Here is an 18189-nt window from a genome sequence, read left to right on the forward strand (position 1 = left end):
CTTCGAGACTGCCATGATGTTCGAAATTATACTCCTCCGAAACGGCTGGACCGAATTCAATGAAATTTTGTGTGTGGAACTTTTAGGTCTGAGAATAGGTTTTACCTCCCCCACAAATTTTTTTAAGAAAACGTGAAATCAAAGATATTGTTTACAAATTTATTGCAATAATATGGTAATAACTGTCTTTATCCTGATTGGTCATCTCGGAAGTGGAATATCGCGGTCAGCCCAATTTTTTAAAAATGTATAATTATAGATAATATCCTTAATTTTAGTAAGCGTGACTACAAAAACGCTATAAACACTGGCTCCAATAATTGGGAAAGCGCGATCAATCCCACATTTTGGAATAAGGTACAACCCAAATAATGTTAAATGTCCCTTGACCGAAATTCCAAAAAAACGATTGAGAAATCAGGCAAAAAATAATAATCGGTAGGATAGTGCGGCTAAAACCTTGAAAGTTCCGAAAATCGGGCGGTCAGTCGGTGCTTTATCAAAATAACCAATTTTCAATACCAAACATGCTACGAAAAAAAAATACAAACTTCTGTACCAAATTGACAAGCCCTATGTAAAATATCGAGAGCTGTACCTTGACTTCAACAGATAGACGGACATCGTTATATTCACTTATTTTTTATGTTGATCACGAATATATACTTTATGGGTTCTCCGAAGAGTATTCCGATGTGTTACAAACAGAATCATTAAGTTAATTATACCCTTCATATTATGGTGGAGGCTATAATTAAAGTAATTTTCTATTTTAAATCTGGAGATACCATTGCATGAGGGTTATACCAATACGTCGATTTATCGTCAATTCGATTCGAATATCTAGAGGTATCATTATTAGATAGATAAATTGTAGATATATTACTAAAGGTAGGGTCACATTAGACAAATATTTGCTGCAACGACCGGCAGTGTGCGCTTACTGAGAGCAAGTGAACATAAATTTCAATGCATTATTTGCGCTCACTTGCTCTCTGTAAGCGCACATTTCCGGTCGCTGGATCACATATTTGCCTAATGTGACCTTACCTTAAGCCTTACACGGAAATCCAAAACGACGGGGCAGCAACTCGGAACCGGGTCAGCTAGTATATATTAATAAAAATAATCAATAAATATAGCTGAATTGTAATAGTATTTTTCCACAAAAATAAGATACACATTGAGCAGCTGACCATTAGCAAATAAATAAAAAACAGCTGATCGAACTTGCTAAATGTTGCTGGGAAAAATTCTTTCAGTGACTTTTAGCAATTTCTCAGCGAACAACTGTCAAAATTGTTCTCTCACTTCGCTCTCTTTTACTGAACTTTTGTGTAAAAAGACAGCATTTAGTAACATTTCGTAATAATTATTACAAATTATCACGTAAAAAGACACATCTAATGTTTACAAATTTTTAAAAGTCTTAATTTCGAAGCAACTGATGTCAGACCTCCGTATTGGTCCATTACAATGGCTTCTTCATATTTAAGATCTTTGACAGTTTTATTCCTGTATAATGCCTTTAGAAAATCTTTAAAACCTTTTAAAGGTCTACTTCTCGCAGAAGCCCTCTAGGAAGTCCCGTTCCCAAAGTTTTTGCTCCCATAGAAACCCTTCCTATAGAATAAATTTTAGATTACAAAAATAAAGCTTCAGAGAGATAGTTGGCCAAGAAATTGCCAGATTCAAGAATGTAGATTTTATGGAAAGAAGACCTTTAGAAAGTCTTTTTCGAATAGAATAACTTTAAAATAGATTTTTATATGAAGAGATTTTAGATTAAACATATTTTTAAAATTATAGTTTTTAGTGAAGTATAAACTAACTGTATATGAGAACAGTTTTCTTATAGGTAGTTTTTATTTGGTATTTTAATTTAACTTCATCACAATAAAAATCAATTATCACACTTCCTACCCATAAATATCACATTTATTTCTATTACAACTACAAATATTTGCAAAAACAACATTAATATTCAAACAAATGTCAAAAGTAGATGTCAAAAAACATAAACAAACCACTTTAATTAACATTTTCCAATGAGAGAGCGAGCGCCCAAAAAGACACATGTTCAGTGTTGCCGTTTTGGGCATTTCGGCCCAAATTTGGGCCGAATAAAAAATAATTTTTAATTTTGGGCCGATGGGCGGCCCAAATCCATTTTGGGCCGTTTTCATGCTAATAATTTTAAACAATATTTTATAAAATATCAAATATTAGTCTTTGGGCTATTTTTACATGCTTACTTTTACTATTGGATGGATTTGAAAACGTAAAATAAAGCAATATAATTTTCACATTAAAACTTAATGACAAGAAGGTCCTCCTAGTAGTTTAATGGTCACTTTTAATTTTTAGTTACCCGGTTTTTGAAATTTGTTTTCATGATACTTATGTATTTGGTAAAGATTCATGCATTGTGTTCATAAATAAAAAAAGTTCGTAATAATTTGTTAATTTGGTTTGCGCACGATAACTTTCGAACGGATCAATCCATTCGGTTCAAATTTTTGGTATCGAAATATTTTGTCCAGATTTGATTTAAGTTCGCCATATAGGTCCACTCCTTCAGGCACCTCCCCCACAAATGTTCACAAATTTGCGCAAAACTTGTGCGCACGATAACCATTGAAGGGAGTAACCGAATTGAACCAAACTTTGCATATGGTAATACTACCTCTAGGCATACATCAGGTTCGAATACGGATTATATCGGTCCACTCCTTCACAAAATTTGAAATAAGTGCAGTTTAGTGACACCTCACGAATCGTTATGAAATTTTTTGTAGCAGGATGTTCGTGCGGCCCCCGTTACGTCATTGTAATTTTTTTCGAGGGCAAGTCCATAGTTCCCGACATAATGGCTAATAACCTAAAAAAAAAAACGCTGCACTATGTCGCGAGTTCAAATAAACGGTGGCCAAATATAAAAGGAGTTGGCGTTGTCAGATGAATTTTGGTATAAATACTGGTATAAATACTTATAGTTCACTGACAATGTCGAGAGCAAAAAATTGGGAAGGTCGGTCCACGTTTTGGGATAGTCCCCATGCAACGGTACTTCTTAATGTTTCGGTATTTTGAATATTTTAGCTAAACTTATCAACCAAATTGGTTGAATTTTAAGATACGGGGTTTTCACTTTTCAAAACACTTTTCCTATAAAAATTCTGGACATAGGCCCACGTTTTGATATAGACCCCATATAACGGTACCTCCCGATTTTCGGAATTTTAAAGATTTTACATATGTTTCACGCCCAAATACGCCGAAGTTTTGCATTGAGGGTTCCCAATGGACCAAAAAACTTTTCTGATAAAAATTATGTACATAGGTCCACGTTTTGATATAGCTCCAATAGAACGGTATCGCCCGATTTTCGGCATTTTCAAGGTTTTAGCCACATTAAACAACCAATGTAGCTGATATTTGGTATTTAGTCTTCGCCAGGTCTTGCGAAATATTTTTACAGAGAATTGTTGGTATTGGCGGCATTTTTTTGTTAAAAATCGAAATTTTGACTTTGTATTCTTTTCCTTGACGGTGTATCCTTTTTCGGGGACAAGTCCATACTTTTTGAGATAATGGCCCTGAAGCTCCAAAAAATCTGCCGGCACCAACTAAACTTGGTTGTTCCTAACATAACACTCGCGTACATACTTGGATTACGTCCAAACATGGAACGTACATCGTACCACTCCTTAGGGTATCTCCCACACAAAATTTGGAACATGTAAAGTTTAAGGTTTTTTTTATACCCTCGGCATTTATGCTAACGAGGTTATATACACTTTCATGCGGGCAAAATGTGCCTCATCGAAATAATGGTTTTAGACCCCAAGTATGTTTGGACGAAATGTGTTTCAGAAATTTGGAGTTGATTTAGCCATGTCCGTCCGTCTGTCTGGCTGGTGCGCACGGTAACTCTCGGACGGATCTGCCGATTCGGTCCAAAATGTGGCATTCGTAATATTAAGTGCAGACTTAGTTTAAGTTCGAAGATAAGCCATATTGGTCCACTCCTTCAGGTACATCCCCCACAAAAGCTCAAAAATGTTCGGAAAAATTGTGCGCACGATAACTCTTGATGGGAGTGACCGATTTGGTCCATACTTTACACATCCTAATATATCTACCAGATATTGATCAGGTTCGAATATGGACTATATTTGCCCACTGCTTCGGGTATCTCCCTCACAAAATTTTAAGACCTGCTCTCGAATCACTTTGATTTTTGTTGAAACAACTTGCGTTTGCTGCCTCAATTACGGCAGTAAAAGTTTTTTTTTTAGAGGAAAGTCCATACTTTTTGTGAAAACAGCCCTGCAAAGCCGACTGATAATTTTTACTTGTTTATAAAAAAATAAATAAATAAAACAAAAAAGAGCATCAATATATTGACATATTTGTAGGCACAAAAGCAGACGATTACATTTATGCACACTTAGTTAACAGAAAACGAAAAGTTTGAAATAAAATTTGCTGTTTTAGAGTTTTATATTAAATTACTAGATCAAAATAATAAGAGAATAGACTATAAAAGTGACCAAAATAACCCCCTTTATTACAACTCTTCTTTTCTTATAGTTTGGATTTTGCGTACAGATTTATAGCGTTTCGGGTACTTAAAGTTGAGAGTAATGATTAAAATTGAAGGAGAACCTTCTTTGTATTAACGTTTAGTGTGAAAATTATACTTTTAATGCATCCAAATTGGTTTTTTTTTGCGTTTTCAAATCCATCCGATAGTAAAAGAAAGGATGTAAAAATGGCCCTTAAACTACTAAATACAATAACTCCATATAAGGTAACCTCAAACGAAGTTTTGCCTATTACACTGTGATACAAAAGTGGACAAAATTTTTTTGCAGGGGTTCTGATGCATAAATTCGGTACTGTCGGAGTCCATGGAAGACGAAAATACCTTTGGTTTCTTTGGGTCACTTCGTTTTTTGATTTTATAACGGAAAATTGGTTGGATTTTCAATTTAAAACGGACCTAACTTATTTTTTCCACAACGGACATTTACAGCTTATTTTTTATATTAAAGGTGAGAATCGTGTCTTTCGAACAAGCCATAATTTTTAAAAATCGGGTAACAAATGGTTGAGTTATAGTGATTTAAGTGTGACAAAAACGCATTAAATAACAGGAAAATGCTTTTCCTGGTGCTCTAGGCTGCGTAGAAGACACCAAACTACGTAATTATTTACTTTTATCAAGGAGGAAATTTAGTTAGCTTTACAAAATGTGGAAAACCAATGAAATCGGTTGAAAAATGCGTGAGTTATGCCATCTTTAGTGTGTTAACTTTTTGGTTTTTCCTTTATAAAAGATTGGTACCTTGTGCCTAATAGTTAACTAGACAAATTCAAACTAAAATCATACACACCAAGGTACCAACTTTTATAAAGGAAACCCCAAAAAGTTAAAACACATAAAATGCCATAACTCACGCATTTTTCTGTCTTCTACGCAGCCTAGAGCACTAGGAAAAACATTTTCCTGTTTTTTAATGCGTTTTTGTCATTTTGTCATTTGTTACCCGATTTTTAAAAATTATGGCTTTTTCGAAAGCCATGATTTTCACCTTTTAAATAAAAAATAAGCTGTAAATTTCCATCGTGGAAAAAAGAAGTTATGTCCGTTTAAATTTGAATATCCAAGAAACCCCGTTTTTCACTACATTTACCGTTATAAAATCAAAAAACGAAGTGACCCAAAGAAACCAAAGGTATTTTCGTCTTCCATGGACTCCCACAATACCGAATTTATGCATCAGAACCCCTGCAAATTTTCACTGTAGCACAGTGTTATGAACCAGGTATTACATTTTCCCAGACTTGTAGAATGTGACCCCTATTTAATAGTAACAGATTGGAATTTGCTAAGACTCAGTGAAACTATACTTTCTTTCATCTCAAAGAGCAGATATTATAATACCTTTGGATTTTTTGTTGTTGAAAGATAGTGCATATTCTTGAGGTAAATGGCTATCTGAGAAACCATCTTTTTGTAAAAGCGTTTTGCGGTGCCAACGATAGCTCGAAAACGGATGGGCCGATCATAGTATATTTTTGTAAGCGTTTTAGGAACCTAATAAAACAAAATTTAAAAAAATATTTTTAAAAAAATGTTGAGCTGTCAAAGTCAAAATTTCGATTTTAACGAAAAAAATTGACTGTTTTTGTCAAAAAATTGGGCAAAATAATTTTTTTAATCTGTCTCCCTTAAAGTCAAGCTTTTTATGTATTTAATAAGCTCACATGAATAATATAATAAGGTCATATGAAGAACGGTCAATTCGTTTTAGAGCTATCGTTGGCACCGACTTCAAAAACGCCGTTTCGAGAAACACGCACTTAAAGTTTATATGCTACATTCAAATCACAATAAATTGTTGCCTTCCAATCATTATATCTCAGACAATTTTTTGCGACATACTACCTTTACGTAAAAATAGACAATATTTCTTTCAATTTTTTTAAAAGTAATAAAAGGTATCTATAAGAAATATATATTTCTGTTTTAATTTTTAATGTTGGGCCGTTTTAGGTCGTTTTGGGCCGTTTTAAGGAAAATTTTGGGCCGAAAAAAATTTTTCGAACGGCAACACTGCACATGTTACACTCTTATCTAAACTAAACTCTCTTGGCATAAGATTCTCTTTTTTACTCTCGTTAATTTGGGGGATATTCCAATAGGAATACGCCAGACATCGTATTCTTGTCAGTTGAACGAATTCATTGATTTTTCTTCACTGGCATTGTAATGATTTTCGTTTTTCATTCTTCTTTACAGCAAAAAAGCCAAATTTTCAGTTTTCTTTAAGGGGAAAGAATGGCAAGGTGAGGGGGAGAAACCATTCTTTAAAAATTTATGCAAACTTTTATGTTAAACTTCACGCACATAATCTCGCACACACACACAACTTACATATATAATACACACGCACTCCTCATATATCATTCATTAATGGCAAATCTTTTTCCCGACTTTATATAATGCTAAAAAACTAAAAGAAAAACGAAAAAGGAAAATTACCTTCACGGCTTTGACTAATATTGTCGGAGGTAAATTTTATATTTGATGTCGAAGATACATCCGGATCTATGGAGCTAAAGCCTCCCGAAGCCATGGTCTCTACTTTATTTTAGTTGCCTTTTTGCTACCACAGCTTATGATAAATTATGGGCTAGACCTTTTTTCACAGTATACGAGTTTAAAATTAAAATATCTTCCGTTAGAGATTCTTGCTTTCGCTACGTTTTGTTTTTCCACTTTTTTCACGAATATTTCACATTCTTTAAGGATTTCATGGTGAAAATTTTTAATATTCTTGCTTTTCACTATATTTGTGAGGCTGGAAAACGCCAACCTATGAAAAGTAGTTAGTGGTGGTTGCGCTGGCTGGTTCAAGGAGGGCGGCGTCAATGATTAGACCAAAAAAAAAGCGATGATGACTTAAAAAACGAATTTGCACTAAGAAAATCTTTTGATTTATTGCTTTTTGGAATTCGCTGTGTGTGTTACTTAATCACTGCCTCGGTTCGTATTTTTTCACTTTTTTTTTATTTTTCTTCTTTCGGCCAGAACACACAGTTTGTTGAATTGAACTAAAAAAAGAACACAAAAACCGATTGTAACAAAAACCTTGGAGCCACTACTACTTTTGGCTTGTATGGTGATTTGTCTTTTTACTACTGTCACTACTGCATACTTATAGGATAAAAATGCTCTGGAAGACAAAAATCTGACGACGAACCACAGGAAAAAGCACACGAAAAGTAAAAAAGAAGAAGCAGAAGACTACGATGAGAAAAATTTCATATTCCAATACAGACAGAAAAGCACAGTGTTGCATGGGGTTGTTAAAAAGGAGAGCAACATAACATCCGGTCGAAGAAGGGTTGCTAAGGCAGAAGAAAAAATCAAAACTAGTGGCAACACTAAGTGACATGTCACAAAGACCATGTGTTTTAACCACGATTAAGTTTGACAGTTGTTTTAAAAAGAGAGTAAGTGATAGGAAGAGAGCCTGAGAGAGAGAGAAGGTATAACAAAAAACTCCCCTTAAATCTGCGGGAATTATTATCGAAGCAAACAACAACTTTTCTTCTGCTATAATTTACCTGTTTTCATATTTGTGTTTGTTTTTGTTGTTGTTAATATCCTCCACTCTGTTTAGCAGGGTTGCCTTTTGTTATTTTTTATTATACCCTCAGCCTTTAGGCTTGAAAGGGTATATACACTACGATACGACCAAAAATGTGCCTCATAGAAATAACGGTTGTAGACCCCAAGTATGTTTGGACGAAATTCGTTTCAGACAATTTGGAGTCGATTTAGCCATGTCCGTCCGTCTGTCTGGCTGGAGCGCACGATAACTCTCGAAGGGATGAACCGATTCGGTTCAAATTTTGGCTTTCGTAACATTTTGCTCAAACTTAGTTTAAGTTCGAAGATGGGCTATATCGGTCCACTCCTTCGGGTACCTCCCACACAAAAGTTCGAAAATGTTCGGAAAATTTGTGCGCACGATAACTCTTGAAGGGAGTAACCGATTTGGTCCATACTCTGCACATCGTGACACATGTACCCGACTAAGATATGGTTTCAATATGGACTCAATCGGTCCACTCCTTCGGGTACCTCCCACACAAAATTTCGGAAAAGTTCAGTTTAGGACCTGCACTCGAATCGCTTTGATTTTTCTTGTACCAACTTGTGTTCACTGTCCCCCATACGATGGTACAAGTTTCATCAGGGGCAAGTCCATACTTCCTGAGAAAATAGCCTGAAAGATGCAAAAAGCCCCTATAACACCGTGTGTTGTGGTTGGAGAGCAGTATAACTCTCAAACGGATCTGCCAATTCGGTCCAAAGTTTGACCTTCGTAATATTTTGTCCAAACATAGTTTAAGTTCGAAGATAAACCATGTCGGTCCACTCCTTCAGGTATCTCCCTCACAAAAGGTAAAAAATGTTCGGAAAAATTGTGCGCACGATAACTCTTGAAGGGAGTGACCGATGTAATCCATACTCTGCACATCCTATTATATCTACCAGACATAGATCAGGTTCAAATATGGACTATATTTGTCTACTCCTTCTGGTACCTCCCACACAAAATTTTGGATAAGTTCAGACCTGCTCTTAAATCACTTTGATTTTTGTTGAAGCTATTTGCATTCGCTACCTCCATTACGACGGTAAAAGTTATTTCAGGGGCAAGCCCATATTTCTTGGGAAAACATCCAGAAAGGTGTAAAAAACCCTATGCCACGATAACTCTCGAACTGTTCAACCGATTTGGTTCAACATTTGGCCTACGTCAATGCTTTAGCCAAAACTGGTGTAAATCAGTCCACGGCTGACAGGACCGGAGTTTTGGGCGGGGACGACCTACACGGAAACCTCAAAGTGATTGGAGACAGTCTTGAGAGACAGAGTAGGGAACTCCTTGACCAACTGGAGAGACTTGTTCCGACCATACCACCAGAGGACATGCTAAATAATCTCACCCTCACTGACGACGAACTGGACATTACGGTGATCCCAGCTGAGTCAACAAGGAGGTCTGACGATGACATGCCCACTGACGGTGATGTGGTCGAAGAGGTTGTGGACCTAGGTTCGCAACCCCAGACAAATCGCATCCAGTCTGGTCCTGACCAACGAGGAGGAATCAACGGAAACTCCAACAATAGCCACTGACTCTGTGTCTCCGGCCTGCGTTGGGGAATCCAAGGAAACCTCATCGACGGACACTGACGTAACTGCAATTTCCGTTTAATTTCGAAGATGGGCCATATCGGTCCACTCCTTCGGGTACCTTCCCCACATAAGTTCTGTAAACTGGTGTGAACGATAACTCTCGAAGGGATCAATCGATTTGGTCCAAACTTCCCCAATCGTATTATTCCTTCCAGATATAGATCTGGTTCGAATATGAACTATATCTGTCCACTCCTTCGGGTACCTTCCACACAAAATTCGGATAAAGTGACGTTTAAGGGCTCCTCTCGGATCGTTTTGAAATTTTCTTCAGTAGCTTGTACTTGCGATTTTTTTCGGGAGCAAGTCCATACTACTGAGACAATAGTCTAAAAGCTCCAATAAACCCTGACGGCACCAAGAAAAATGGCAAATCTGCCAAATAATTCTCGTAGGGAGTTTCTGATTGGTGCAGACTTTGCACATCGTATTATTTCATCCTGTCGTGAATATGGTTGGAATATGGGCTATATCGGTCCACTCCTTCGGGTACCTCCCACACAAAATGTACATAAAGTCTAAGAGCGCCTCTTGGATCGTTTTGAAATTTTCTTCAGTAGGTTGTACTTGCTGCTCCCTTTACGACGATACAATTTTTTTTTTTCGGGGGCAAGTCCATACTACCTTAGACAATGGCCTAAAAGCTCCAAGAAACCCTAACAGCACCAACTGAAATTGCAAATCTGCAAGATAACTCTCGCAGGGTGTTTCTGATTGCTGCAAACTTTGCATATCGTATTATTCCTTCCAAATATGGATCAGGTTCGAAAATTGACTATTACGGTCCACTGCTTCGGGTACCTCCCACACAAAATTTACATAAACTGAAATTTAGGAGCGCCTCTTGGATCGTTTTGAAATTTTCTTCAGTAGGTTGTACTCGCTGCTCCCTTTACGAAGTAGCAATTTTTTTCTTGCGCAAGTCTATACTTCTTGAGATATTGGCCTAAAAGCTCCAAGAAATCCTGACGGCACCAACCAAAATGGCAAATCCGCAAGATAATTCTTGCAGGAAGTTTCTGATTGGTGCAGACTTTGCACATCATATTATTTCATCCATTCATATATCAGGTTGGAATATGAACTATATCGGCCCACTCTTTCGGGTCCCTCCCACACAAAATTCGGATAAACTGAAGTTTAAAAGCTTCTCTCGGATCGTTTTGAAATTTTCTTCAGTAGCTTGTACTTGCTGTTCCTTTACGACGATACAATTTTTTTCGGGGGCAAGTCCATACTACCTGAAACAATGGCCTAAAAGCTCCAAGAAACCCTAACGGCACCACCTGAAATGCCAAATCCGCTAGATAATTCTCGCAGGAGTTTTTTATTGGTGCAGACTTGGCACAACATATTATTTCATCCAAATATAGATCGGGTTCGAAAATGACTTAAAAGGTTCACTCCTTCGGGTACCTCCCACACAAAATTTACATAAAGTGAAGTTTAAGAGCGCCTCTCGGATCGTTTTAAAATTTTCTTCAGTAGGTTGTACTTGCTGCTCCCTTTACGACGATACAATTTTTTTCGGGGGCAAGTCCATACTACCTTAGACAATGGCCTAAAAGCTCCAATAAACCCTGACGGCACCAAGCAAAATGGCAAATCTGACAGATAATTCTCGTAGGGAGATGGATGTGAGGATCCAGACTTGTCTTGGTTTATATGGGTCTGGCTCTGAACGCAGTTTGTCATAAGGATTCTGCGTCAACCCTCGCATGGTCTTCCTGCTTGCATAAACAACCATGGGACCGCAAAACGTAACTTTACATTGGATTCCATTGAGATAAAGGTTTCAAGTTTGGACCCAATTACTATGAACCCTGATAAAACAAACGACGAAGAATAACAGGGAGCGATCAACTATTTAACTCTTTTAAATCTACACTCAGAGAAAAAAAATAGGATTGATCCAACAATATTCGAAGAGCAAAATATGTATTGTGAAGATATTGTTAGATTCCGCATGTAGTATGGTGAGTCCAACAATTGTTTTTGTTAATTACAACAATTGTTTTTGTCATATCCAACAATTGTTTTTGTCATATCCAACAATAGTTTTTGTCTGCTTGACAATATTATTCTCTTTTCTTCGACAATTTTGTTCTCTTCTCTCGGTATTCGATACCGTGGTGAAAAAAAAACAATTTTGGTGAGTTCCTCTTTCTTTGTTTTTCTTTTATTTTATCTTTGTTACTTTTGTGTGTATGTACACCTATGAGATTCTTCGTTTTATTTGTTTCTTCTTTCTCGTTCTTCTTTCTGATTTTATAGTTGAGTTACACCACAATCTGAAAAGTGTTTTTGGTAGTTAATTTGTGTTTTCTTTTCATATTTGTTGTGGTTTTATGGTATTTACTATGTTGGGGTAGGTACTTGGAGGATGAGCGCAATGGAGTAGTTATGTTTCTTCATTAAATTTGTTGTCTTTTTATGCTCACAATATTATACGTGACATTTATACCAAAGTTATGTGGAAAGTGTATTTGAGAATTATATACAATCAAATCAAAAATTTCAGTAACAGGTTTTCTGAGCTGACAATAGTTTTTGTAAAAATTCAAGATTATGATAGTTCCTACCATACGTATTGTTAATGATTTTTACAATATTGAGGAATTTCGTAAGTTGTTTTTGTTGTGTATGTTTGGAGCAAACGATGGTATTTTTTAATTTGCAATTGCAATGCTTGAACAAAACAAATGAATTGTTGGAACAAAAGTAGATATTGTTGTTCCAACAAAAGGGAAAAATATTTTTTCTCTGCATGTAAGGAGATACTGTACCGACCAGGGTTTCGGAGTCGGAGTCGGAGTCGGAGTCTACGAGTCGGAGTCGAGCAATTTTCCTGGAGTCGGAGTCGGAGTCTGAGTCGAAAAAAATAACTCGACTCCGACTCCGGGCAAATTTTTTTCCACGTTATAGAACATTTGTTTAAAATCATTATTTATTTTAAATGAAAGGTATAAGAATATATATGCAAATTATATATTATTAAAGGACAATTCACAGGATATTTACTATCCTCTGAAGTGTAGTCTAGTCATCCATATTTTGTTGATCCAATTGATTCTTCACATTTTTGCAAACAATAGTAAAGTTCTATCAATGGAATTAAGATTATACCTTTAACCTCTTTCGTCAGAAGTCTTACTGGTCTTCTCACAAAGGTCTATTGGCATTCTCATCTTGTTTTTTATGAGAAGTCATCATTGTCTTCTATTAAAGACATTGTGGTCTCCATGGGAAATCTTACTGAATACACTGTGACACAAAATGGAAGTTAAGATCTGGGGGAGGAAAATTCCTATTGGGAATGAAAGCTCTAATTGAGAACCTCAAAGAATCCCATAGCTGAATATTCATGACATAATGATTTTTGATTGACCCTCATCAATCATTGAGAAAAGAGCTTTATATCTCTGTTTGGAGATATTGTTTCATCATTTTTAGATGACATGCTTTCAGTTAAATGGAATGAGGAACCTTTATGTCAAATATGCTGTCCTTCTAGCTCAATTTTTTCCATGTCCTTTTTGTTCTTGAACGCATAAAGTAAAACAAAATGAAATTTTCTACAAAAATGTTCCAAAGAGAATTATATGAAGGTTTCCCATATCCAAGAAATCGATATTGTCACGTTTTCATTGTCCTTTATCAGTTTTACCTTTTAATTTTTACCAGTTACTTTCTCAAAAAAAAATGTTTATGTATTTCGGTAAATTTCGCATAATCTATTAACTATATATCAAATTCGGATAGTTACGCTTCTGAATTAGGCATCATAAATTCGTTATTGGTTAACGACGGATTCATCCCGTTATAACTCAGAAGTCTGACAAACGGCGAATCTCTCATCTAGGTTTCATTAAATACTCAATAAGGGCTTTAGATGTAGATATTCAAATAACAAAATCTGTTCGAGTTTTCTGCACAATCAATTGCATATACGAAATTCAATGAAATACATAATCATGGAGTTTTCATGAGAAAGGATCGGGTAAAAGTGATAAAGGACAATAAAAACATGACAACATCGATTTCTTGTCCTAGTGAACCGACCCTACATAAAATTTTCCTAGCAACATTTTTGTAGCATATTTTCATGCACGAAATGTTATCGTTTGCTAATTTTTCAGTTCCAGAAAACAGCCATCTGCCTACGTGCTGAGTGGTGTATACAATATATCTCAAATATTTCAATAAAATTATCCACTCCTCACCAAAGTTCAAAATGTGAGCGCTGAATTTTAGTTTAAGGGGTGATCCCTATTTATAAATTTCAGAAAAAAGTAGAAAGTATAAATAGCATAGAATATGTGGTCAAATTTTTAAGTCGATCGGAACAATATTGCCTCATTATGAGCGTTGGATGGGAACAATTTATTTTATTTTGTATGCAGCATATAAAACTTGTTTTACTCGAAATCGGCCACAAATATATGTGACAATTGGTTTATTAGTTTTTGAGATAGAGTTGGCACCGCAAAATGCTTTAATAAAAGCAAGATTTCGTAGATGACCTCAAACCTTAGTAACATTTTTCTCTTTCAGATGAAAAAAAATCTGCAAAAAGTTACGTAGTTTTCTCGGAAAAAAATCATATAAAATGGCTTTTATTGAGCTTTGCAACTGGTCTCCTTTTAAGGCTAAGCACACTAAATCGTAAATTGCTTATAGTTTTTATTGTATGTAGTCCTTACAATTTGTATTGCCCCATCCAGAATATACTCGTGCAAGAAAATGAATACCGACAAGAACTTTCTAACTTTGCTATTTTTCAATGAAAGATTCGGCAGAAACAGTATTGGTTTGTTCGAATGTATTCGAACCAATGCCCTTTCTAATGAATATGTAAGGAAAAACTAACACATTAGCCTATATAGGCCAAAATATAGGAAAAAGTTAAAAATTTGTGCACAATTTATTAATTTTTAGTGGTATAGGAATTCACTCCCGGAGTCGACCCGGAGTCTGAGTCGGAGTCGGAGTCGTGAAAAAAACTCTCCTGGAGTCGGAGTCGGAGTCGAGCCAAAAATACCTCGACTCCGAAACCCTGGTACCGACAACAGTTTGTTGTTCCGACGCACCGGCAAAATCTTTGCCTCCACCTTTAGTTGGTCAACCGAAGACATAAGAACACTGTTGCAGTTTATAGGTCTGCAGTCTGGCAAGTTTTTATGTTCTTCCATTGCGTATTACTTACATTGGCAAACCACACTTAACCTACCACAGAACGACCTAACCTGTTGTAGTTACCACCTAAAAGGTATTTTTATCTGTGTTGCCGGCTAGGGACCTTACATGGGTACCATATAATCTTATAGTTTTGGAATGTGATGACGCCTTATATAAACTAGCGAATTTGACTTAGGGTAATCAGTGGGAGGAATAAGTCGACCTGCACATTCAGTGGTGAGCTGTGCGTGACTTAGTTGCGGATATTTTCATATTCCTCTTGTGGAAGATGTCAACAAGGTTAATGAGATAAACATATAGTCTGACTTGTGGTCTAAAAATCTTTAAAAAATTCACGTTTTTGTTTTAGATATGAAACCACAAAACCCCCCATTTTCCATTTGTGGTGATTTTTATCCTCCATAATTTTCACAACGGCAACACTGTTCCTTCTAATACTCACACCGCCAAAATTTTAATTTTAAAAATTTCAGAGAGCGACAACAACGCAGCTCATTAATTTTTATGAACGCTTTATTTACACGGTCTCAGTGGCACAGTACGACAGACCAACCTTTCGGTAATGGTTTGTTAAACAGACAAACAGGAAAAACATTCAAAAAACACCACCCTAACCCAAAGCTGACACAAAAGAGAGGAAATCAGATAACGTTCAATGTTTTATAATACTGACACTAATTTAAAAGTCAGGAACTTTAACGTAAATTAGACTTTGTCTCTGTTTTCTTGTTGGAAGGAAAAGGCAGTTTGCTTTGTGTAAAAGGATATCAAGATGATGTTTAAATGATATCCTAAATGAAGGAAGGAATAAATTAAGAAAACATAATTCATTAAGTTATGGGTAAGGGAGTGGAAAAAGGATAATAATTTGTGGTAATTTAAAAGTGGTGAAGGAATCTAAAGTTTTTAAGTTTTTAAATTGGTGTTGAAATTTGGTGGCTCCTTAAACTCTTAAAAATATAAAATATAAAAAATATAGAATATACAATATAAAGTATAAAATATGAAATATAAAATAAAAAATATAAATTATAAAAAGTAAAATATAAAAAATTAAGTATAAAATATAAAATGTAAAATATACAATATAAAATAAAACAAAAAAAATTATTAAATATAACATATAAAATATAAAAAATAAAGTATAAAATATAAAATGTAAATATAAAAATAAAGTATAAAATTTTAAGTATAAAATGTAAAATATACAATATAAAATATAAAAAATAAAGTATAAAATATGAAATATAAAATATAGAATAATTAAATATAAAACATAGAATATAAAATATAAAAATAAAATATATAAAATCTAAATTCTATATAAATAGAAAATTGTTTGTACGTTTGTTTGTTTGTGATTTATGGGCTCGAAAACCGCTGAACCAATCTTCCTTAAAATTTGAGGGTATATATATCAATATCGTCTGAAAGTAAAATAGGCTATATGAATTTTTGAAATTCCGCGTAGATCTGGAGATATAGCCTCAGGATCGGAGGTACCTCCAAAAAATTTAGACTTTTCATGCTGATATCTAACGAACGGTTACAGGATACAGTCTCCAAACTTGGAATAAGTAACGGTCTAGAAATAAATTGGAATTTGGTCTAGAAATAAATTTGCCAAACTATATTGAAATCGGCTCAGATTTGGATATAGCTCCCATATATATTTTCGGCCGATTTCGTGTATTTTATGTAATTTTACCTCCGGACAGATCGAATGTATTTAAGGTCTCTTCATAATTTTGTGGCCCTTTTTGGACCATTGAACTTGTCGACAAAAATGTGGATTAGGAATTAACTGCACTAAGACACAAATGTTGAACTTTTGTGGGGCATGTACCCTTAGGGAGCACCGATATGGGCCATTTTAGAAGTTAAACTAAATTTTGATAAAATATTAGGAGATCCAAACTTTGGACCAAATTGGTTGCCTCATTCAAGTGATATCGTCCTAGCATTTTAGTGACATTTTTTAAATATTGGGGAGAAGTACCGAAAGTTGTAGACCGGTATTGCCCATGAAACTATGTTGTAATGAAGGTAGCGAATGCAAATCGCTTCAACAAAGATCAAGGTGATTCGCGAGCAGGTCTTAAATTGAACTTATCCAAAAATTTGTGTGAGAGGTACCAGAAGGAGTAGACAAATATAGTCCATATTCGAACCTGATCTATATCTGCTAGATATATTAGGATGTGCAAAGTATGGATTACATCGTTCAAGAGTTATCATGCGCAAAATTTTTCCGAACATTTTTTAAGGTTTGGGGGGGAGGTACCTGAAGGAGTGGACCGATATAGCCCATCTTCGAATTTACACTAGGTTTTGATAAAATATTACGAAGGCCAAATTTTGGACCGTATCGACAGATCCGTTCGAGAGTTATCTTGCGCTCCAACCACTACACAAGGTGTCATAGGGGCTTTTTGCACCTTTCCGGTCATTTTCTCAGGAAGTATGGACTTGCCCCTGATGAAACTTGTACCGTCGTAAGGGGGGCAATGAATACAACTCGTTGCAACAAAAATCAAAGCGAATTGAGATCAGGTCCTAATCTGAACATATCCGAAATTTTGTGTGGGAGGTACCCGAAAGAGTTGACCGATTGAGTAAATTTTGGAACCTCATCTAAGTTTAGTAGAAATTTCACGATGTGCAAAGTATGGATCAAATCGGTTGCTTCCTTCAAGAGTTATCGTGCGCACAAATTTTCCGAACATTTTCGAACTTTTGTGGGGGAGGTACCGGAAGGAGTGGACCGATATAGCCCATCTTCGAACTTAAACTAAGTTTGTACAAAATATTACGAAAGCCAAATTTTGGATCGAATCGGTTGATCCGTTCGAGAGTTATCGTGCGCTCCAGCCAGCCAGACAGACCGACAGACGGACGGACATTGCTCAATCGACTCCAAATTGTCTGAAACACATTTCGTCCAAACATACTTGGGGTCTAAAACCATTATTTCAATGAAAGTGTATATACCCTCGTTAGCATAAATGCTGAGGGTATAATAAAGTACAAAATATCTATACTTATAAAAGAGTTCAGTAATGATGACTCACTGACTCACTGACTGACTGATTTACAATCAACGCCCAGGCTAAACGGCTGGAGCTAATATCTTGAAATTTTGAGGGAGTGTCACTCTTGGTCCCAAGGTGTCAGATAAGGTTGGATTTTTGCAAATTCGAACT

General features: G+C 35.6%; 1 protein-coding gene and 1 long non-coding RNA gene across 15 annotated transcripts in view; one reads left to right on the plus strand and one right to left on the minus strand.

Moving 5' to 3' along the window:
• PIP5K59B (Phosphatidylinositol 4-phosphate 5-kinase 59B) overlaps positions 1-7895 on the minus strand; it is a 47348-nt gene extending 39453 nt beyond the window's left edge. For 8 of the 14 annotated variants that reach the window (XM_073955170.1, XM_073955172.1, XM_073955171.1 and 5 more), the window contains exon 1: positions 7055-7854. In XM_073955170.1, coding sequence (XP_073811271.1) covers positions 7055-7148 — 94 coding nt within the window. In that variant the 5' untranslated portion in view covers positions 7149-7854. Of the gene's footprint in view, positions 1-7054 lie in introns of all 14 variants that reach the window. The other 6 variants (XR_012408398.1, XR_012408399.1, XM_073955168.1 and 3 more) reach the window with 6 other exon arrangements.
• Positions 1-18189, plus strand: part of LOC141386532 (uncharacterized) — a 153135-nt gene that overhangs the window by 62370 nt on the left and 72576 nt on the right. The window lies entirely within an intron of this gene.

Source organism: Musca autumnalis, unplaced genomic scaffold, assembly GCF_047663935.1.
Source record: "Musca autumnalis isolate F117 unplaced genomic scaffold, ASM4766393v1 scaffold_5, whole genome shotgun sequence".
In the NCBI taxonomy this organism is placed as follows: Eukaryota; Metazoa; Arthropoda; class Insecta; order Diptera; family Muscidae; genus Musca; species Musca autumnalis.